The following is a 23,663-nucleotide window of genomic DNA, read 5'->3' as shown; positions in this document are numbered from 1 at the left end:
CTGCGAGCCTAAAGAAACGAGAAGGTAAGAAATGCAAAAGGTGAGAGAGTCTGCACGATCTCATCTGGACATTCAGAAGCAAGGACGATCTGACACTTCATTGTGGCAACATCACGAACCATAGCAATGTAACCGTCTGCGCAGTTTTCCTGCATGAAGCTAAAACACTTAGCTCCCCCTAGTGGTGAATGACCATATTACACATTGAAATACAGAAGAAAAAACTAAAATGAGAAAATAAAACAAAAACATAAATTTGTATTTTATTATCATCTCATTGTATTTACTAAAAGATTGCACTAGTCATTGACAGCCCCACAGTTATGTCTATACAGATTAAAGAAAAAAAAATTATTTACACTTAAAATGTGCAAAAGGGACAGAGCGGAGGGCAGGAACGTGAGAAATATACTCCATTTACAATTAGTGTCCCTGCTTTATGATAAAATACAGTATGTGCCGCCACCGCCAGGGTGTCAGTCATTCCCTTTAGTGCTGTTCTGATGGAGGCTGGTAGCAGCAGAGGGGTCTGCGAGGTTAAAGGTTACTGGCTGCAATTACTTGCTGGGAAAAAAAAAAAAGGTAATAAAACTGCAGACTGTGGAAGCTGGAGAAAAGGAAGAAAGCCTAGAATGTTCCCAGAACGTACCAAGGATGTATAATTCAGAAGACCCCCGCACAGTGACCCCCGTGAGCAGTGCAGGTCTTCGTCAGTCATAGAAGAATCTGTAATGTTACCTAGACTATGTAGAAAATAGAGAGTCCTTTCATACAGGTCACACTTATAGTAGATGCTATTTCCCAGGGGGGTGGTCGTGGTGCATTTCTGGGGTGTAAGTAAGAAGAACAATCATTACCCAAAGATGAAGAAGCGCCTGGAAGAAAAGCAGGGGGAAAAAAAAATATATAAATTAACATGTATAAATATGAATACACTTAAATCCAACATATCGGCATTTAACCAGTTAAAGAGCTTTTCTCATCTCAGACAATGGGGGCATATCCACCTCTAGGGACTCGCACATACAGAACAGAGCCCCAAAAGTTGTGGAGGGCACAAGGTGCCTGCACAGGTGCCCTCCGTGCATTTATACGGGGCCGACGGAAATAGCCGAGCCAGCCGTGCGCTCCCATTCACTTCTATGGGGGGGGGGTTAGGGTCATCACGAGAATGGAGGTCCCGTGCCCCTTGTTGGATCAAGCATACGCACTGCCTCTCCATTAGGAGTCTCTGTGACTGACGGAGGTAGCAGAGTAAAAGCTAAGGATAAGCTTAAAGGGACATTCATGGAACATTAATAAGATATGGGTCCCATAAGAAGGACCTGCATCTATCTCAAAAACGGGCCCCAATGTGAATGAGGAACAAGTCCCATGGCACTGAATGGAAAGGAGCTGTGCATTTACAATGTACTCTCTCTGTCCTTTTCTTGACATAGGAGCGGCTCCCAGAGCTGGGAATAGCAACTCTTCAGACATTCATGGCATATCCTTTCAAGGGGTTGTGCAAGAATGGGGGGCAGGGGAAAGTTGGCAAACCTCCCCACTTGGCTGGATGTGTAAAAGAAAGATGACTTACCTACTTTTCGGCGCTGGCTCCCCACCTGCGATGCTGCGTTTGGGCTCCCTCAACATCAACATCGTTAGAGCCAATCTCTGGCTGCAGGGTGACTGGCTCACCCTTACATCATGACGCAAGGGGATCTGGACTCCACCACGACATCGAGGGAGTCCAGCGGAACATCGCAGGCCCGGAGGAGAAGAAGCAGGGAGCCAGCGCCGAAAAGTAGGCAAGTCATCTCTCCTTTACAGGTCAAGCCAAAGGTGGGGTTGCCTAAAACACCACCATTCTTTCACAACCCCTTTAAATGTTAGAGCAAACCCATTATGTTTTTTTATATATATATATATATATATATATATATATATATATATATATATATATATTTAATTTTTTTTTGGGGGGGGGGGATTTCTTTTTAGGGTGTTCGCCATCAGATATAAATAAAAGAACTTTATTCCGTGGGTATGTACAAGTACCAAATTTAAAATATTTTTGTTTTTATTTTACTACTTTTATACAAAAATAAAACATTTTGGTTTTGTCAGACTCCAAAATTCATTTCTTATTTTCCATGGATGGAGCTGTGTGAGGTCCTGCTTTTTGCAGGTGCAGCAGTAATAACGCTTACAGTATGCATCACCATTTAACTGCAGATGAGGCATCTCTTGGATCCTAGCCGTTATAGCACGGCGCTGAATGTATAATATGTCCAGCAACCGTAAGAGATGGCACGGGCAGAGCTGCTGTGCCCGCGACATCACTGCAACATACTACTAATGAAGCTTGAGTTAAAGGGGTATTCCAGTAGGCAAAAAAGTTATTCCCTATCCACAGGGATCGTGATCGTTGGGGGTCCCAGCAGTAGGAACCCTACCAATCTGTGATCCCCTATCCAGTGCATGGGGATAACTTTTACCTACCGGAATACCCCTTTAACTACTTTGCTGCAGTAATACTAGGTGCAGTATACAACCCCTCCTCCAAAATCTAAACAAAAAGTTCTGGCCCCACTAACTTAACCATTTACAGGCTTCTTGCCTAGTTCAATGTGTCTCATTGGGTTTCTTTGCAATGAACAGTGCTGATATTGGGGGTCATTTAATCAAAGATCAGCTTTTTACGCTCCCTGTACTGCGGGAAGAAGCACACAATTTATGACGAGGCGTGCGCCACCTCGTCATAAGTTAGATGCATCCTACAGCAGTTTGCACCTGGAGTGAAATTCTACTCCATTTCTTCAGTTCAATTTTCATGCCTGCAAAAAAGCCGACATGTTTGTGAACGTGCAGGGGCCTATTAGCCCGCCCCTGCCACTCCCCAGTGGTGAGGACTGCAAAAAGTCGCCGAATAGGGTCTTGCAACTTTTTTTTCTTTTTTTTTTTTAACACCAAAAACTGCAGTAGTACTGTAAGTAAGTGAACCCCCCCCCCCCCCCCTCCCCAATTGTCATAATTTTAGCTAAATGGATCTTGAAAAATTCTAATGGTTGTAAAGGAAAGAAGCAATCCCACACTTACCATATAAATAATAATAAATACCCGGGCAATGGGATATCGCCGCAAGAATACACCAAGTCGGATGCTAGGAAGAAAAATAAATAAATACATATTTAAATTTAATTTTTTATTTTATTTATTTAAAAAGAGAAGAAGGGTATTAAAGGGAAGCTGTCATCAACTTCGTGATGACGTCATTGAGGGCAGCATAACAGTGAAAAACATGCCGATTTCAGCTCTGTGTCATACATGGGCTAAAAGTAAGCAGATGCCGAGAACCAGGATCATAATGTTCACAGCTCGATCCTGGAAAAGAGTCATGGCTACCTTAAGAGAGTCACAGTTGTTCAGGATTTCTTGCTCTCCCTACCAATTTGCTTATGATTGCCAATTCCCTCCGAGGGAGAAAACTAAGGAGAGGTCAGTCATCGGTAGGTGAGCAGGAAAGAAGGAGATCATGAACAGCCATGACTCTTCTCAGGTAGCCATGACTCTTCCAGGCCCGGGCTGCAATGATTAGGATCCCGATTCTTGGCAAATTGCTTACTTTTAACTCATGAATGACACACTGCTGAAATCAGCTCATCGGTCACTATGTGATGCTGCCCTCGATAAGGGTAGCATAAAGTAGATGAAAGGTTCCCTTTAAGGGTTTAGATAAGCAGAGCCACTTTCAGACAGCCATAATACAGGGCTTATTTTTGCACTTGTATAATGGATGCACTGATCGGATGTCTCGTGGTTCATTAGATCTGGTTCTAAAGGACTGTGTGAGATATGGGTGTTGCGTACATATCATATCATATGTCATATTGATGACCTATCCTCACTGCAGGAAACTGGAAAGTGTATGGACCCCTTTCAATTCTGTCTCCTGCAGTGAGGAGAGAAACCATGAAATTGCAGAAGGCCTCGATGGTAAGGTGTGGTGTCTTTTTGCTGATGACACAAAGATTTGTAACAGGGTTGATGTTCCTGGAGGGATACACCAAATGGAAAAGGACTTAGGAAAACTAGAGGAATGGTCAAACATCTGGCAACTAAAATGTAATGTTGATAAGTGCAAGATAATGCACCTGGGGCGTAAAAACCCAAGAGCAGAATATAAAGTCAGTGATACAGTCCTAACCTCAGTATCTGAGGAAAGGGATTTAGGGGTCATTATTTCAGAAGACTTAAAGGTAGGCAGACAATGTCACAGAGCAGCAGGAGATGCTAGCAGAATGCTGGGTGTATAGGGAGAGGCATTACCAGTAGACAGAGGGGGGCGCTCATGCTGCTCTACAGAGCACTAGTGAGACCTCATCTGGAGTATTGTGCGCAGTACTGGAGACCATATCTCCAGAAGGATATTGATACTTTGGAGAGAGTTCAGAGAAGAGCTACTAAACCGGTACATGGATTGCAGGATAAAACTTACCAGGAAAGATTAAAGGACCTTAACGTGTATAGCTTGGAAGAAAGACGCGACAGAGGGGATATGAGAGAAACTGCTAAATACATAAAGGGAATCAACAAGGTAAAAGAGGACAGAATATTTAAAAGAAGAAAAACTGCTACAAGAGGACATAGTTTTAAATTAGAGGGGCAAAGGTTTAAAAGTAATATAAGGAAGTATTACTTTACTGAGAGAGTAGTGGATGCATGGAATAGCCTTTCTGCAGAAGTGGCAGCTGCAAATACAGTGGAGGAGTTTAAGCATGCATGGGATAGGCATAAGGCCATCCGTCATATAAGATAGGGCCAGGGGCTATCCATAGTATTCAGTATATTGGGCAGACTAGAGGGGCCAAATGGTTCTTATCTGCCGACACAGTCTACGTTTCTATGTGGGAGCTTCTTCTCTTTCCTTGTACTAGCGATCAGTGGGGGTCTCAGCACTCAGACTTCCACCAATCAAAAGGTTTGATGCGCCAATATGACATATCAAACGTTTTTTTGAAAGTTCAATGACACTTTAATATACTTTGGATTTCAGTCCTTCACTCTTTTAAAGTTTCTAGTTGTTCCCAGTGAATGAAAGCATATTCGTTCCAATATTAAGCCAGAAAGCGAGTCCTTCTCACAAAGCCGAGTTGAAAGTGATTCTCTGAGCTAAACCCAACAGTTGAGTTGCTTGCAACTGATAGACCGCAACCCCATCTCCACAACTGTGCAAGTGGGGACATGTCAGGGTGCATTTTCAGGCTTAAATGGCAAATAAGATAGTGCTTGTGCACTGACAGCAAGCAGTGATACTGAGATGAGGAACCCCAACTTCACTTTATGCAAATTATAATGCTGAATTTACCAAAAATTTAAAAATCACTTCAAGGAAGACCTGTCACTAAACCAGACATGTCAGGTATTGCAATCTACTTGCATTCCTCATGTAATAATTCTGGAGCATATATTCCTAGGACTACGATATGCAATTCCTCTATTATTTCTGCTAGAAATTATGAATAAATTACTTTACTAGCAGTTTGAAAAGAAGGTCCAGTTGGGTATTACCAGCTGGGGGAGTTCCCTACACAATCTGAAACTGGCAACACGGATTGGATGATGTCAGACTGTGCAGGGACCGCCCCCTCCCAACTGGTAACACGCATCTGGACCTTCACCTCAAACTGCTAGTAATTCATTCATAACTTCTGGCAAGGATAATATAGGAATAGCTGCTCCAGAATTATTACATAGGGATGCAAGTATTTGCTAAAACAGACATCAGGAGAGGGGACAGGTCCTCTTAAAAAAGGTTGGCAGGAAAAGTATTGGGAATGGTCAGGCATCGCGTGAGAGTAAAAAAATAAAATAAAAAAAAATAAATAAAAAAAAATAATAATAATAATCCGCTCACCAGCTCTGGTCGTCCCGAATACTGCAGTGCTCTGACCAAAATTGTGATGTGCAAATTTCCTGTATGTCACTGATTCTGCCAATTAAACGTCTTAGCAGGCACCAGCTGTGTCTGCATTTGCCACGGCTGAGGCCACTAATAGGCCTGCAGCAATGACATGTGGAGATTTGGTAGGTCATACTTCCAGCTAGGCGGGAGACAGGAAGTGGCGGGTACTGAAACGGGCCAAAGGAACTGGGATAACCAAAGCAGTGAAGTGGTTTTTCTTTTTTACTCGAACAACCCCTTTAAGAAATACCTGGCAGTGGACATAAGTCACCAACTCCAGGAAAGATGGATGCTTTACACTGATAAAATGAAGACTGGAAATGTGCTGTGTACCTGAATTTGTCAATAGTGCTTGCAGCCTTTCGGACCCTTCCGTACATGCCGGCAACATTTGTGTCCGCATCACTGAACAGAACTGGGACATTTCTCAGACGAGCTCCTACAAAGTGACAGGCGGAGACAGGTGAGTCCGAAGCTCCAGAGGATCCAAATTATAAACCTGCCCAGCAGCAGAGTCTACATACCATCCCCATTGTCTACAGTAGCCATGTTAATGGTGGAGACGCTCCCGCTGCTCCCCTGCACGTTCTTCAGCTGATGCTCCAGCCTCTCCAGCTGATAAACCAGCGAGTTCTTCTCCGTGCTCAAACTCTCTAGCATGGTCTGTTTTTGGATTAGGGTCTCAGTCAGCTGGTGGAGCCGGTTCTCCAGCTCGTTCTGGCTGCTGCTGCTTAACGCCTTGTTGGTGAGCTGCATAAAGGTAAGTAGATTACATTAATGTATCACATGTAAACTATACGTCATACGTGTAACGTGCACAGGGGCTCAATAACCAAGATTGTTACTGATGGAAAGATATAGGGAGGGGTGAACTAAAGTAAGCTACTAAAGAATATGGGGCCCATATACTGTCTTGTACAGGGGTCTTTTGCAGTGTCTGTCCTGTACAAGTTCAGCACCACATCTAGTTCTCATAACTACTATAATGAAGCATTACATAGACCTGAGCGATAGTTCTTATGCCATAATTTTCCATCTTAGTTGCCCACCCCTTCTTAGCATCACGCAATACCTGATTCCTGAGTTTTTGGATTTCATCTTCCCGGTCTCTGATCCTTGCTTGCAAAGTATTCTTTGTCCTGTATAGATCCTCTTGAGTATACTGCAATTCCTGCAATCCAGGGATAAGAAAAAAATAGTCTGAGTAGTCTATAGTGGTTTACAAGTCAGGAGTTTGATCCTGTATGAAGGTTTACTATACATTAGATGGAATACCACTGCTGCACATGTACTGTCTGGTCTACAGCTATTACTTTTCAGAAATATTAAAAGATAATAATTGGGTGTCTACCTGTTTCTGGCGCTCAAGTTCTGCCTCTAGTTCCTGCTTAGCTCTTCTCTGTTCTGCAGTCTGCTCCTGAAGGTCCAAAAGCTGCTCTCGGGCCGACTCGGCTTCACTCACCTGCTGACTCTCCACATCCTACAAGAAGACAAATACATGCATCTAATACAAAGTCTAGAATATGGGATTTCAATGTTAAAATCCTAATATAAAACATGCTCTAAACTGCATTCTCAGTGATGTCACTGCTGCTCTCCTGTGAATGGATAGGCTGCATTCTCAGTGATGTCACTGCTGCTCTCCAGTGAATGGATAGGCTGCATTCTCAGTGATGTCACTGCTGCTCTCCAGTGAATGTATATGCTGCATTCTCAGTGATGTCACTGCTGATCTCTAGTAGATGGATAGGCTGCATTCTCAGTGATGTCACTGCTGAGCTCTAGTAGAATGGATAGGCTGCATTCTCAGTGATGTCACCACTGATCTCTAGTAGATGGATAGGCTGCATTCTCAGTGATGTCACCACTGCTCTCTAGTGAATGGATAGGCTGTATTCTCAGTGATGTCACCGCTGCTCTCTAGTGAATGGATAGGCTGCATTCTCAGTGATGTCACCGCTGCTCTCTAGTGAATGGATAGGCTGCATTCTCAGTGATGTCACCGCTGCTCTCTAGTGAATGGATAGGCTGCATTCTCAGGGATGTCACCGCTGATCTCTAGTGAATGGATAGGCTGCATTCTCAGTGATGTCACCGCTGCTCTCTAGTGAATGGATAGGCTGCCTTCTAATATATTCAGTCTTACCTGTAGTTCCGTTTTCAGTTGCTGTATCTGTGCCAAGAGTTTTTGGATCTCTTCTCTCTGCATGTCTCTCTCGTGTTTTAACTCCTCCAGCTCCATGCTACTGGCTGTGTGACTATCTAATCCTTCAATGCCAGAACCTTCCTTCAGACTGTTAATTAGTTTTTCTTTGGACTGTGAGCAAATAAATAAATAAAATTACACCAAAAATTAGCTATTAGAACCACTGACATACCTACATTAACCCACATAACAACTTAAATGGAATTCTGTACTTTAGAACCAACAACTCCAACTGTATCATCAATTTACAAACGTAGGTCACAACTATGAAGTGACTCTCACCACTGTCTCGCCTGTACCTGTAGGATACGTGTCGCCTTTTGTTTGTAATCCACCATTTCCTGCTTCACAGTCTCCACTGCAGCTTTTGCAGTCTTCAGCTGCTGCTGCAGATCGTCGCCCCTCCTCTTCTCCTCCATGTGCTTCTTTTCTGCAGCAATGAGCGATTCAGCCAGGTTCTGGCGCTCAGCTTCCATCTTATTCAAGCGAGTCGCAAATTCATTCTGAGGATTATGATGACAAATGCATGTAAAATTTGGCATCAAAGGTTCATACAGCACTGCATATAGTACTTCATCTGAAGTAGATATTGTATTGACTTGCATTACATACTTGCATCTGTTTGAAACCATCTTGTTCCCTTTTCAAAGTAGACTCTGCTTCCCGAAGTCTCTCCTGAACAGTCTGCAAGGCCTGGCTGTGGAGGCTGCTACCTTCATTGTGGTCCTGCACAATCCTGGCAATTATAAACCATTAGGCACGGTTAGGGCACTTTCACACTAGCGTTTTTCTTTTCCGGTATTGAGTTCCGTCCTAGGGGCTCTATACCGGAAAATAACTGATCAGTTTTATCCTAATGCATTCTGAATGGAGAGCAATCCGTTCAGGATGCATCAGGATGTCTTCAGTTCAGTCTTTTTGACTTTTCAGGACGGAGATAATACCGCAGCATGCTACGGTTTTATCTCCGGCCCAAAAAACTGAACACTTGCCTGAATGCTGGATCCGTCATTTTTTTCCATAGGAATGTATTAGTGCTGGATCCGGCATTCAAATAGCCGCAGACCTTTAAAAATGTGAAAAAAATAAATACCGGACCCGGTATTGCAATGCATTTTTCTGACCGATTAGGCATTTTTCAGACTGATCAGGATCCTGATCAGTCTGAAAAATGCCTGATCGATCAGAAAAAAAATGACAAGCGTTTGCATACAGTTTGCCGGAACGGAACTGCCTGCCGGAATCAAACAACGCAAGTGTGAAAGTACCCTCACAGCTTGTCTGAACATTCAAATAAGGCCTCCTGCACACGAACGTTTTTTTACACGGTCCGCAAAAACGGGGTCCGTAGGTCCGTGATCCGTGACCGTTTTTCCGTCCGTGGGTCTTCCTTGATTTTTGGAGGATCCACGGACATGAAAAAAAAGTCATTTTGGTGTCCGCCTGGCCGTGCGGAGCCAAACGGATCCGTCCTGAATTACAATGCAAGTCAATGGGGACAGATCCGTTTGATGTTGACACAATATGGTGCCATTTCAAACGGATCCGTCCCCATTGACTTTCAATGTAAAGTCTGGAGTTCTGTTATACCATCGGATTGGAGTTTTCTCCAATCCGATGGTATATTTTAACTTGTAGCGTCACCATCACCATGGGAACGCCTCTATGTTAGAATATACTGTCGGATATGAGCTACATCGTGAAACTCATTTCCGACAGTATATTCTAACACAGAGGCGTTCCCATGGTGATGGAGACGCTTCAGGTTAGAATATACAAAAAAAACTGTGTACATGACTGCCCCCTGCTGCCTGGCAGGTGCTGCCAGGCAGCAGGGGGCAGACCCCCCCCCCCTGTTTTTAACTCATTGGTGGCCAGTGGGCCCCCCCTCCCCTATTGTTAACTCGTTGGTGGCCAGTGTGCGCACCCCCCTCCCTCCCTCTATTGTAATAATAGCATTGGGGCCAGTGTGCGCGCTCCCTCCCTCTATTGTAATAATAGCATTGGGGCCAGTGTGCCCCCCCCCCCCCCCCCCGATCATCGGTGGCAGCGGAGTAGAAGATTCATACTTACCTGGCTGCTGGCTGCTGCGATCTCTGTGTCCGGCCGGGAGCTCCTCCTACTGGTAAGTGACAGGTCTGTGCGGCGCATTGCTGTCACTTACCAGTAGGAGGAGCTCCCGGCCGGACGCAGACATCGCAGCAGCCAGCAGCCAGGTAAGTATGAAAATCTTCTACTCCGCTGCCACCGATGATCGGGGGGGGGGCTGTGGGGGGGGGGGGTTTGGGGGGGGGGGGGGGGGGGGGTTGTGCGCACACTGGCCCCAATGCTATTATTACAATAGAGGGAGGGAGGGGGGGGGGGGTTGGGGGGTGCGCACACTGGCCCCAATGTATTAAAACAATAGAGGGAGGGAGGGGGGGGGGGTTGGGGGCGCGCGCACACTGGCCCCAATGTATTAAAACAATAGAGGGAGGGAGGGAGGGGGGTGCGCACACTGGCCACCAACGAGTTAACAACAGGGGAGGGGGGGCCGCACAATGATATTCAAACTGGGGAGGGGGGGGGGGGGTCTGCCCCCTGCTGCCTGGCAGCCCTGATCTCTTACAGGGGGATATGATAGTACAATTAACCCCTTCAGGTGCCGCACTATCATATCCCCCTGTAAGAGATCGGGTGCTGCCAGGCAGCAGGGGGCAGTCTTGTACACAGTTTGTAGTGTATTCTAACTAGAAGCGTCCCATCACCATGGGAACGCTTCTGTGTTAGAATATACTGTCGGATCTGAGTTTTCACGAAGTGAAAACTCAGCTCTGAAAAAGCTTTTATGCAGACGGATCTTCGGATCCGTCTGTATGAAACTAACCTACGGCCACGGATCACGGACACGGATGCCAATCTTGTGTGCATCCGTGTTCTTTCACGGACCCATTGACTTGAATGGGCCCGTGAACCGTTGGCCGTGAAAAAAATAGGACAGGTCATATTTTTTTCACGGCCAGGAAACACGGCTCACGGATGCGGCTGCCAAACGGTGCATTTTCCGATTTTTCCACGGACCCATTGAAAGTCAATGGGTCCGTGAAAAAAAACGGAAAACGGCACAACGGCCACGGATGCACACAACGTTCGTGTGCAGGAGGCCTTAATCTATGTTAATAGGTGAACACAGTCTTATAAATGTAATTGCACTGACATGTAGCAACCACCCACTGAATTCTGGACCCCAATATCATACCTCGATTTCTCATTCTGCAGCTTCTCTAAAGTCTCTGTGCGACTGCTCAGTAACTGGTCAGCTTCCTGCAATCGGACCTTAAGCACTGCAAGTTGGGAGTCTTTTGCAGCGATAGCCTCTGTCAGATCGTCTACCTGGGCGCGGAGCTCTCTGGCGGTGCGATCTATTTTGGAATTATCCCCATTCCACTTCTCTAACCGTGCCCGGGCTTCATTCAGCTCTGGAAAAATAAAACAGGGTTTGTGACAATATACAAAGAGCACCTCACGGGCCGGAGTGGTTTTACACAGCTAGGTGTAGGGGGCTCCCAACAAGCATTTCTCCTAATCAGGAGTCAACACATTGTAACCAATTAGCAAATTTGCCCCCCGAAAGTATCATACTCCTGCAGAGCAGATACAAATCATGTAGTCATCTCAGTGCCCATACACTTTAAATGAACTTTGATGGGACTGCCCGACCATCTAATCTATATTGGGGGGGGGGGGGGGGGGGGGGTGTCCAAACTCTCTGCTGATCGCAGATGTCCGGGGATATAAGGGATGGACAAGACAGACTTCAAAATGCCTGTTGCTTTGTTCTCATGGGGATTAAGGCCCCTTTCACACCAGCGAGTCCCACACATCCGACTTGCGCAGCTCCCTATAATGCTGTCAGTGTTATCCAATATATTCCAGACCTCCAAGGGTTACATAGCATCATAAATCAATATAATGCTATGCAACCCCGTCAGTGCTGGGAGGTCAGGACGGGTGCTCTCCCTAAGACACGCTACTGTGAAAGGGGTCTAATTCACCTCCAGAGATGTCTGGATAGGACAGGGGAGTCTGACAATGGCTTATTCATCTCTCCCCACTAAGAACCCACAGATACCACGCCAAGGATGGAGGGGGTGGAAAGACAGCTATCGGCTGAACAAGTAAACAACCTATCCCTGTAAACAAGTGTCTTCACTAAATGATAGCCTAAGAGATATCAGACAACTTGGCTAGATGTAAGGGCAGCCATCTCTGTCCATCTAGACACCTCTGGCGGAAATTTATATTCCACTAGACATTAAGCCCGTTAGAATAACGGGCGCTAGAACAGTAGTGCATAAACATTAGTAGGAACAGTCTATGTTAAACAGCAAGGGAACTTAACCACACTGACTGGTGGCTGAGACTGGTGGCCTTGATCGCTTGGTATTACACTTTTTGTGATGTAAGGTAATTAAAAGAAAATAGCTTTTTTGGCACATTGTTTAGTTTTTTTATTTTTACGGCATTCACCCAGACGGGTTGGATCACATACTATTTTTATAGAGCAGGTTGTTACGGACACAGCAATACCTAATATGTGCATTTTTTTTATTTTAGTTTACACAATAAAAGCATAATTTTTTTTTTTAAATCATGTTTTTGCGTTTTCCATTTTCTGAAAGCCATATTTATTTATTTTTTGGGGCGATTGTCTTAGGTAGGGTCTCATTTTTTTGCGGGATGAGATGATGGTTTGATTGGTACCATGATGGGGCACATATGAATTTTTAATTGCTTAGTATTACACTATTTGTGATGTAAGGTGATACATTTTTTGGCACTTTTAAATAAATTTTTATTATGGTGTTCACCAGATGGGTTGGATCACATGCTATTTTTATAGAGCAGGTCGTTACGGACATGATAATATCCAATATGTGGATTATTTATTTATTTTTAACTTTCATTTTATTCAATAAAATCATGCAAAAAAAATGAAAAAAACGTTTTTGTGTCTCCATTTTCTCAAAGCCATATTTTTCTTATTGTTTGGACAATTGGCTTATGTAGGGGCACATTTTTTGTGGGATGAGGTCACGGTTTAATTGGTGCAAATTTTGGATGCATATTACTTTTTTGATCACTTTTATATCATTTTTTGGGAAGTGCGGTGGGCAAAATTGCAATTTCATCATAGTTTTTCTTCTTTTTTTTTTTTTTATGGTGTTCACCATGCGGTAAAAGTAACATGATCCTTTTATAGATCAAGTCCTTACGGACGCGGCGATACCAAACATGTTGTGGTGTACTGCAGTGTATTAAACTCGCACTAAGGGCTTGGTCACACGACCATAGGGCTTTTTCAGTGTTTTGCAGTCCGTTTTTAACAGATCCGTTTTTTGTTTCAGTAGTGTTTCAGTTTCTATTCCGTTTTTTCGTTCCGTTTTTCCGTATGGCATATACAGTAATTACATAGAAAAAATTGGGCTGGGCGTAATATTTTCAATAGATGGTTCCACAAAAACGGATACGGACGACATATGGAGTACATTCCTTATGTGTTCAGTTTTTTTAGCGGACCCATTGATTTGAATGGAGCCACGGAACGTGATTTGCGGGCAATAATACGACATGTTCTATCTTTGAATGGAACGGAAAAACGGAAATGCGGAAACGGAATGCATACAAAGTACATTCCGTTTTTTTTGCGGAACCATTGAAATGAATGGTTCCGTATATGGACCGTAAACGAAACAAAAAAAAATAAATGGCCCATATACGGAACGCAAAAAACATTCGTGTGAACGAGCCCTAAGCCTGATCAGGCTCCTGCTTTTAGCAGGAGCCTGATCAGGCTTAGGCTACTTTTACACTGACGTTTTGGCTTTCCGTTTCTGAGATCCGTTCAGGGCTCTCACAAGCGGTCCAAAACGGATCAGTTTTGCTCTAATACATTCTGAATGGAAAAGGATCCGCTCAGAATGCATCAGTTTGCCTCTGTTCAGTCTGCATTCTGCTCTGGAGGCAGACACCAAAACGCTGCTTGAGCCAAACGGATCCGTTTTCTATGACACAATAGAAAACGGATCCGTCCTCCATTGACTTTCAATGGTGTTTAAGACGGATCTGTCTTGGCTATATTAAAGATAATACAAACGGATCCGTTCTGAACGGATGCAGACGGTTATAATATCGGAACGGATCCGTCAGTGCAGATCCACGACGGATCCGCACCAAACGCGAGTGTGAAAGTAGCCTTAGATATACCATAGCAAGCCGGATGCCTGTGAAGGCGTCCGGTTGCCATGGTAACCACCGGGACGCTGCCACAGCGCAGCAACCCGATGGGGGAGGGAGCTCCCTCAGTTTACCCTTCAAGCATCGGCGGCTGCCACAGCAGAGCAGCGGCCCGATGGTTAGCCCCTCCATACATAAGTCCCTAAGGACCACGGCATGGAAGGGGTTAAACGGTCGCGATCGGTGCCAGCACCGATGTCGGCCGTTTCAAGCAGAGTGTTAGCTGGACATTACAGCTAACACTCTACCCCGCTGCCGCTCTGCCATCCTGAAAGGGGAAGGGGGGGGTGCTGCGCGCTCTGCATCTCCTGAGCCAAGAGAGGAGCGGCCGGGGAACTGTGGCAGGAGCGGACGGCGGCAGGGGAGCTGTGGCCTCGGAGGTATCTATGGGCAGTCAGGCTGCAGGGAGACTTGTGTGTAGTGCTGTGTCCGTGTGGAGCGCTGTGTCCCGATTGGAAGCTGCGCATGCCCAGTGCAAAGCTGGTGACACGGACACAGCGCACTCACACAGGGATTTTATTATTATAGATAGGGACAATGGTTTGGGCTCTCTGAAATCCAGCATGCACCATCCTTCTTTCATCTGTCATCAGGAAGAATTGAGGCAACCTCATACAAATTAAGAGTAAGACGACCCCTTCAACAGAGAAAAATGTCTCTTTCTTCCACCTCCTAAACTAACATTCTCTGCGAAATCCATCTTCAGAGACAATTCTGACTGTCAGCTAAATGAAGGGTCAGATTACATGCGGCCCATAGAAGTCTATGGAGAGGGAAGAAGTTAGTTTCTAGGACAGGCATTTCCTCTGCTTAGATATATTACAAAGTTTCTTATATTTCCCTGCACTCTTGATTTCTTCAAAGTATGTTGAAAGTACAATGATCATTTAAAGGTGGAGGTCATATCGCTCATACATACATTGCATCTTGTCACATAGTTTTATCACAGCAGCATGGCACCCGCCAGTGTGGTTCTATAGTGTTAAATAACAGAGCTGCAGTATCTGGGTCACACTGTTACCTTCTTGCATGTCCTTGGAGCGCTGGATCAATCCCGCCATCTCCTGGTTCAGAGATTGGACTTCGCTCCTCAGCAGCTGGTTCTCCAAGCGAAGGTTGGACAGTTCTTGGGACTTCTGATCTCCATTAGTCTGGCCAGGACTGGGGGTTGGTTCTGACGCCTCTGTGGTCTGCTGTGTCTGACGCTCTGTGTCTTCTTCAGCACTTTGTACAGACTGTGACTTGTTGAGATCACCTGAGCAATGTCACAGAAGCAATAAGAATTAGTACATCGTCCTGGCCCTTCCAAAAACGAAAGAGGTGAAATAGGTACAATCCCCTTCCTGTTGGCCAACTTATAGGTAACTAACGGATTAGGGCAACGCCTCATAATGGAAAACAGTGCTGTCTGGAGGGGGTACAAACATGTTAACACTATCTGTGAAGTTCTTAGGCTTTCCTTTTCTATATTAGGGGGCTGTGTATGATACGGGTAGATTTCCAGTAAAACTATAACTGGAGCCATTGCCTTGTCTTTTAAAGGGGTTCTCCGGGTATTTAATATCCTGATAGGTCATCAATATCAGATCGGCAGGGTTCCAACACCTGAAACCCCTGCTGATCAGCTGTATGAGGATATGTTGCGCGCAGTGCACACGCGCCATCTCCCTTCTCACTTATTGCGGCTGTCTATGGCAAAGACAAGAAGAGAGAAGGGAGACGGCACGTGCGCCCTGCACGCAACATATCCTCATACAGCTGATCAGCAGGGGTTTCAGGTGTTGGACCCCTGCCGATCTGATATCAATGACCTATCCTGAGGATAGGTCATTAATAGTAAAAGCCCGACACCTGGGACCCCTGCCGATCAGCTGTTTGAGAAGGCACTGGCCGTGCTTGGTATTGCAGCTCAGCGCCATTCACTTCAATGGGGCTTAGCTGCGCCTAGGCCATTTGACTGTCGAAAGTGATGTCACATGGCTTAGGAAAAGCTGAGAGAAGGCCACGGTGAGCGTTGGAGCGTTGGGTTTGTTCAACCTTATGCTTTAAAAAAGAAAAAAGGTTACAATGGTGTAAAAAAAAATAAAAGGGGTAATAAATACGTTATCTCACCCTCATTACTCTAGTACCAAGGCTTCCAGGTACTCGTCCACCTCCTTTCTTTCTGCTCCAGTGATGACTTGTTAACACTGGGGTCACTGCTGCGGGCATGTCTTCACTGGAGCAGAGAGAAAAGAGACCAATGGCCAACCTGGGAAGAGTCGGCAGTAGAGCAGCGGGGGAACGGGCCTCAATTCTAGTGATCGTGGGGGCCCCTGCAGTTGGACCTCCACCATTAAGACACTATGGATAGGGGATAAGTTGCTGTCATGGGACAACCCCTTTAATTCCATCACCCCTGCTGTAAACCTCCTCTGACATTTTCTTATTACCTTGGATCTTAGGGTGTGTGGTTTCGGCTGGCTCAACACTTTGTGGATTTTCTCTTCCAGAATGACTGATGGGCGCCGTCTCCTTGTTACTCTCTCTTTTAGACTCCAGGACACCATTGTGCGCCTTGTCTGAGCTGTTGAGGAAATCAAACAACTGTTCGTCATCCGGCTCCGATTTCCTGCGTCTTACAAACTGGCTGGCCAACCGCTGGGACGACGCATTGGCTGAAGTGCTGTGAGATTCTGTGCTCGTCCTGGTGGCAGCTTTGACATTGGCTGTACCGGCTAAGATCGTGGCCTTCTGATGCTTTATGTTATCAGCCGCTGAGGAGATGAAGGTGGACTTTCCGTAACTCTGACTTTTCTCTTGCGATTTCTCGGGGTAATAGTCTGTGGGGCTCTCCATCGTGGAAATGCCATCCTTGCTCTTGCTTAATACAGTTGATGCTCCTTGATCCACTAAGTTTAAGAGATCCTCAGCTCTCCCTGCCAGATCAGTGAACCAAGACATGGCAGGAGTGATGAACCGTCTGCCTTCAAGGCTGCTCGATCATGACCTGAGAAAGAAAAAAAAAACAAAACACACAGCTGTCGAATAATGTTGGGAGTTGTTGTTTTGCAACGGCTAGAGAGCTACTTTGGATTGAAAGCTTATGTTCGGAACTATATTAATCATTAGGGGTCGTCTTGCTGAACACACATATTTCAGCAACTTTCTAATACACTTTGTGCATCTGTTCCTGCTTGCTGTCAGTGAATGTTTACATTCTGTCGATTCACATCACCATGAGAATCCTTACTGCTTTGATATAACGTTTGCGAACAGTCATGGAGGAAATAATTAAAATCTGCACTTTATGTGGATATTTACAGATCTGGATTAGATCTTCCATAATTGCCTGATTGCTGGGGGTCCAACGTCCGAGACCACCAATGTGTCAGAGAAAAGCTGGTGTAGCTGTGGCCCCTTTGTTTCAGACATCAGAGGAGGTCCCAAAAGCCAGACCCCCGATGGGGACATATCCTTGCGATATTCCATTATTGTCTGTGGTGGGAAACACATCTCTCTCCTGTCCTGATATTTTGCTACAATGTATCAGTGCAGATAAAATTTATCAGATAAAGACCCGAGGTAGATTTATCATCTCTCTCTCTTGCGCCAGAAAAGGGGATTTAAAAAGTCACAAGCTGTACGTTTGTGACATTTTAAATGCGACTTTTTTGGGGGGAAAAAAGTCGAAAGTGCCTCTTTTTACTCTGCCCTCGCCATTTTTCCCAAAAGGGGGCGTGGGAAGGAAGGGAAATGGGCGTGGCCAACATCAGAGACAAATTTATCTTCATTTACACCAGTTTTCTGGCACAAATGAAGCCAGAAATCTACAGGCTCTGAGCTGCCATAGATTCCTGTTTAGGTGCATGGATTGCCAGAGGATGCGCCTAATTTATAATGAGGCGTGCCCCACGTCATAAATTAGGTGCATTCGCCGGCAGAGCAAGGGATATCAAGACCAGTGAAGAAAGTGCCCGGTCTTGATAAATCTCCCCCATAGACTGTTAGGGAATGTTGAGAGTTGTTGTTTTGCTGCAGAACGACTTTAGATTGGAATATCACCAGGATATGTTCTTATTGGGGGTCTGACTTCTGGGATCCTGCTGATGTCTGAAACAAAGAGGCCACGGCAGCTCCAGCTTTTCTCTAACACAGTGATGCTCAACCTGCGGCCCTCCAGCTGTTGTAAACCTACAGCTCCCACCATGCCCTGTTGTAGGATGGTAGCTGTAGGCTATCCTATGCTGGGAGCTGTAGTTTTGCAACAGCTGGAGGGCCGCAGGTTGGGCGCTCTTGCTGTAACACATTAGTGCTCTCGGAAGGTGCTCCGTTATCAGACAACTGTGGAAGATCTAAATCTAAAACATACCTGTAGCATATTTTGAAGGGTCTGACAGTGTTTAAAGAGAACCCGTCCCCACTCCTGACATGTCTGTTTCAATAGTTTCATGCATTCCACATGTAATAACAATTCTGGAGCATCTATTCGTATAACTCTGTTGTGTCATTCCTTTTCTATAACTACTATAAGTTATGAATGAATTGCTAGCAGTCTGCACTAAGGGTACAAAGGGGTGGTAACCAGTTGGAGGGTGTACCTACACAGACTCACTCTATCCAATCAGTGCTGACTTTTTCAGACTGTGCAGGTACACCCCCCCAACTGGTTACCACCCTTCTGAACCCTTACTGCAGACCGCTAGCAGTTCATTCATAGAGCCATAAGAATAGATGCTCCAGAATTGTTATTACATGGGGAATGTAGCTATTAAAACAGGCGTGTCAGGAGCGGCGACAGGTCCTCTTTAACATTGATGACCTATCCTCAGAATAGGTCATCAGTATGTGATCAGTGGGGGGTCCGACACCTGGCAACCCTGCTGATCAGCTGTTTGAAGAGGCTATGGCACTCCAGTGAGCACCGTGGCCTCCTGACAGCTTACCAAGCACTGCACCATCTGCTGGATAGTGGCTGTATTTAGTGGAGCTGAGCTGCATGTAAGCAATGTTACTGATGAACATAGGAGGGGGGGGGGGCATCACTGGTCTAGAAAGAGGCCGCAGCACTCATGGAGCACCGCGGTCTCTTCAAACAGATGATGGTGGGGTTACAGGGAGAAAGACCCCCACCAATCAGATACTGATGACCTGACCTGAGGATAGGCTATCAATATGGAAATCTCAGACAACCCCTTTAAAATGTTGAGAACCTGTCCTGTCCTAGTCCTGCTCACTCATCAGTTTTAAACACTCAGAGTACCCCTCTAAAGAGAGTCTTTCACGCTGATTGACCCTATTAACAGACTTATGTCCACGGCATCCCCCCTATTAAAACTGTTCTTACCATATGTTGCTTGCTATAATCATTCCTCCGAAAAACACTTTTATTCCGTATGCAAATTAGGCTGTGAAGGTGCCCAGGGGCGGCCTTACAACGGCCGGTGCCCAGGCCCCTGGGTCATTTTCATACCAATCTACTCCCCCTCCACCGCGTCTGCCTGCCCCTGGTCTCTGCTCCAACCTCCCTCCTTTCGTCCGTAATCCTGCGCATGCGCGATGACCACAAAAACCGGCGCGTACGCATTGACTGACCACAGTCTGGCCGGTGCATCACCGTTTACCGTGCAGCGCATCACGGCAAGAACGTAAGCTAGGCCGGGGCCGGCGCATGGTAAACTGTGATGCCACGGCCAGACTGTGGTCATTCAATGTGCACGCGCCGATTTTGCGGTCATCAGCGCATGCGCAGGATTACGGATGGGAGGAGGGGGGATGCCGTGGACATAAGTCTGTTAATAGAGTCAATCAGCGTGAAAGACTCCCTTTAAAGAGGACCTGTCACTTCTCCTGACAGGTGTCTGGGGCCAGACTAAGTACTGAGAACGGACACACAAAGTGCATTAGAAAGCGGACAGATTTTGTGTGTTCAGCAAGAAGACCCCTAAAGATAACATAAGCTTAGAGTATTGTCTGTGGTGGGAAACACATCTCTCTCCTGCCCTGATAGTTTGTTACAATGTATCAGTGCAGGTAAAATGAATCAGGCTGCTCTCCAGACTTTTTAGGTTCAGTTCCAAATTTTCCGGACACAGAAGCAAAAAATAAATAATAATAATATTGCTGTGTTGCATTTGTCACCCAATGGGCGCTAAAGGAGCCCAACAGACTGCGGTGACTTATAATGGGGTCCATCAGGTTCTGCTGCCGTGTCCGTCACTATGATAGGAGGAACCGCGCAGCATGCATCGCATCAAGTATGACATCAGTGTGAACAGACTACTTACCTCATGGATACAACTGTAACAGCTCCTCAGCCGTGAGAAGTATTAGCTCAGGACTGATTTTTTCCACCTATGGACGTAAACAAAAATGCTTCAGTTCACTGACAGCAAGCAGATACATAGAAAATGGCCATTATTTATATTTTACAAAGTTTCAGAAGACATTTTGAGTGTCATCAATATCTTCCACACCCGTCTGTCATCCTCTGGTCCAGTGGAGAATTTACCGGTTGCAAAACTGGCACCAAAAAAAAACCAAAAAAAAACGTACAAGCACGCGGTAGTCTGACCAAAGCTCCGGATTTCAATGGTCGCTCTGTCGCCATAGATACGCAGATTTTTAGCATAGATGCTCATAATCTATCCCAGTGAATTATCAGGGTGCTGGGAAGGACTGGTGGATATGGAGGTAGGTGCTCGGGGTCACACATAAAGACCAGATGTCTGAGGTAAGTGCCCGGAGTAGTCAGGAGAATGCACTCCCCAAGGTAACGGAGGAAGACTTACCGGCTCCTCACAGTCTCTGTCCCTTCTTCAGCTCCATCCCCCACCGGAGACGTGGACCCGGAACTGCTGACACACGTCAAGTCCCCAAACAAGGTGCCCTCAGCGCTGCCTGACTGGGCCTCACATCAGAGACTGCGGCTAGAGCGGTCGTACTTGCCTGTCCACACGGAACAACCATAGAGTCTAGGAGGTAAAGAATCCCCCTCTATTCTACCATAGAGTCTCGGGAGTAGAGAAGCCTCTCTATCCTGTCCATAGAGTCTCGGGCGTAGAGAAGCCCCTCTATCCTGTCTGCAGAGACCATAGAGTCCAGCGGAAGGCGCGTCTGTACCTGCCAGCATCCGTCAATCAGTAAATGTCTTCTGTAACCATGGAAACAAGGAGCTCGGGAATAGAGGGGGGCAGCCATGTTTGGAGGGCAGCCACACTGCTATAGTTTCCATAGTCCCTTATACAAAACTATAAGGGTGTGGCATTGGGCACGCATGGTGCATGGATTGAGGCGCCTTTTCCACACTATAAATGGTGTAAAAAAAAAAAACATAAGCAGCCCATTGATTTCTATAGGAAAATGGGCAGTAGTTCAAATGGTGGTAATTTTCCACATGTGCATTTAAAGGGAACCTGTCACCCAAAAATCGCCTATTAAGCTGTTTACAGTACCTTATAGTGCTGTATAGTCGTTTCCTGATGCACTTTTTGTTAGTTTAGCAGCATGTATGCTCAGTCAGAAATCGATGTTATATTCAGCTGCTGCCCCGTGCTTCAAGTCAGGAAACGAAGTCACGGGGGCAGCGGCCTCGGCGTCTTACATGGCCCTCTCCCCGCCCCCTGCCTCTGTGACTGACAGCCGAAATCCGATTCCGGGACCGCGCTCAACGGCCGCATGCGCAGTAAAGGGCGGCAGGAGCGCGGTCCCGGCTGCCGCGCGTACTACGCGCCGTCTTACTTTCGCCGCACTGCGCATGCGCCCGACATCCTGTATCAAACGCGCCCGCGCCCAGATGCCGGGTGCGGGCGCGTTTGATACAGGATGTCGGGCGCATGCGCAGTGCGGCGAAAGTAAGACGGCGCGTAGTACGCGCGGCAGCCGGGACCGCGCTCCTGCCGCCCTTTACTGCGCATGCGGCCGTTGAGCGCGGTCCCGGAATCGGATTTCGGCTGTCAGTCACAGAGGCAGGGGGCGGGGAGAGGGCCATGTAAGACGCCGAGGCCGCTGCCCCCGTGACTTCGTTTCCTGACTTGAAGCATGGGGCAGCAGCTGAATATAACATAGATTTCTGACTGAGCATACATGCTGCAAAACTAACAAAAAGTGCATCAGGAAACGACTATACAGCACTATAAGGTACTGTAAACAGCTTAATAGGCGATTTTTGGGTGACAGGTTCCCTTTAAGGTTTTTCCATAGATTTTCAATGATGGTCAGACGAAAGGACTGTGAGGGCCATGGTAACACCTTCAGCTTGCTCATCCATTGTGGATTGTGAGGTGTTCTTAGAACTGTAGGTAGTAATAGACAATTACAGTGAACCCTAAGGCTGGGTTCACACCTGAGCGTTTTACAGCGCGTTCCTACGCGCTGTAAAACGCTCAATAAGGAGAAACCAATGCTTCCCTATCGGCATGGTTCTCACCTGGGCATTTTACAGCGCGTACGATCGCGCTGTAAAACGCCCTACGCCCCAAGAAGTACATGAGCTTCTTTGGGGCATCTTGTCGCGCGTTCCCGTACATAGACTTTCGGGAACGCGCGACAATGGGCGTTCGCTTGTCTCTGTATGCGCGATTGCAAACGCCCGTACAATCGCGCATACAGAGCGCTCCATCGCGAACGCTCAGGTGTGAACCCAGCGTCAGGCTAGAACCCAGCCTGCTTTCCCTACCTACTTGCAGTACAAGCCCTATATAGCTAGACTGCAACTGGTCAATGGTCCCTACGCTATTTAGGTGCAGAGACGGACAAACAGCAAAAACAGAAAAACACAATACCAGAGTTGGATGTAAATGGGTCAGAACCAGACAGGCTATGCAGTACCAAACGAGAGACAGGGAGTGGTCAGAAGACAAGCTGGAGTCAGAAGAATGAGCAATCCAATGAGCACAGGAACACAGCTAGTGAGTCAGAGACTATCACAGGAACTGGTGTATGTGCCGGGAAGGGGTTTAAATAGAGCACCGAGTCCCAGCAAGTCCCTGTTAATCTCCACTAGCCCACACTCTCTGCGGGGAGAAACAGAGCATTGCATCCTGTCATGTCGTCAGGAGGCGTGGCTCAACAGCACGTCTCTCTTGATGCAGAATTTTGTGGTGAGGACGCAGCAGAGGTTTTCCTCTGATGACTCTTCCATGAAGGGCATATTTGTGCAGGTGTCGCTGTACAGTAGAACAATGTACCACAATTTCAGAGTCTGCTAAATCTTCCTGAAGGTCTTCTGCAGTCAAGCAGGGATTCTGATTTGCC

The 23,663-nt window shown here is 46.3% G+C and overlaps 1 protein-coding gene across 2 annotated transcripts; it reads right to left on the bottom strand.

The window, feature by feature from the left end:
- Positions 1 to 238: 238 nt before the first annotated feature.
- GOLGA5 (golgin A5) lies at positions 239 to 21,346 on the bottom strand. 2 transcript variants are annotated; one of them, XR_006387090.1, is made up of 15 exons: positions 21,200 to 21,346; positions 20,696 to 20,762; positions 16,862 to 17,418; positions 15,451 to 15,684; positions 11,392 to 11,611; positions 8,766 to 8,889; positions 8,453 to 8,656; positions 8,094 to 8,264; positions 7,299 to 7,427; positions 7,020 to 7,118; positions 6,472 to 6,697; positions 6,281 to 6,386; positions 3,082 to 3,145; positions 650 to 875; positions 239 to 564 (listed from the first exon to the last, which is right to left on the bottom strand). XR_006387090.1 is itself a non-coding variant. In XM_044272619.1 (14 exons), the coding sequence occupies exons 3-14, from the start codon at positions 17,370 to 17,372 to the stop codon at positions 795 to 797; spliced, it is 2,169 nt and encodes a 722-aa protein (XP_044128554.1). In that variant the 5' UTR covers positions 17,373 to 17,418; positions 20,696 to 20,762; positions 21,200 to 21,346; the 3' UTR covers positions 239 to 794. The 2 variants fall into 2 exon arrangements, 1 of the variants encoding a protein (XP_044128554.1); XM_044272619.1 differs by having other exon boundaries at positions 239 to 875.
- Between the last annotated feature and the right edge of the window lie 2,317 nt (positions 21,347 to 23,663).

Source organism: Bufo gargarizans, chromosome 11 (assembly GCF_014858855.1).
Source record: "Bufo gargarizans isolate SCDJY-AF-19 chromosome 11, ASM1485885v1, whole genome shotgun sequence".
Taxonomy (NCBI): Eukaryota; Metazoa; Chordata; class Amphibia; order Anura; family Bufonidae; genus Bufo; species Bufo gargarizans.
This window is presented reverse-complemented; position numbering and strand designations above follow the sequence as displayed.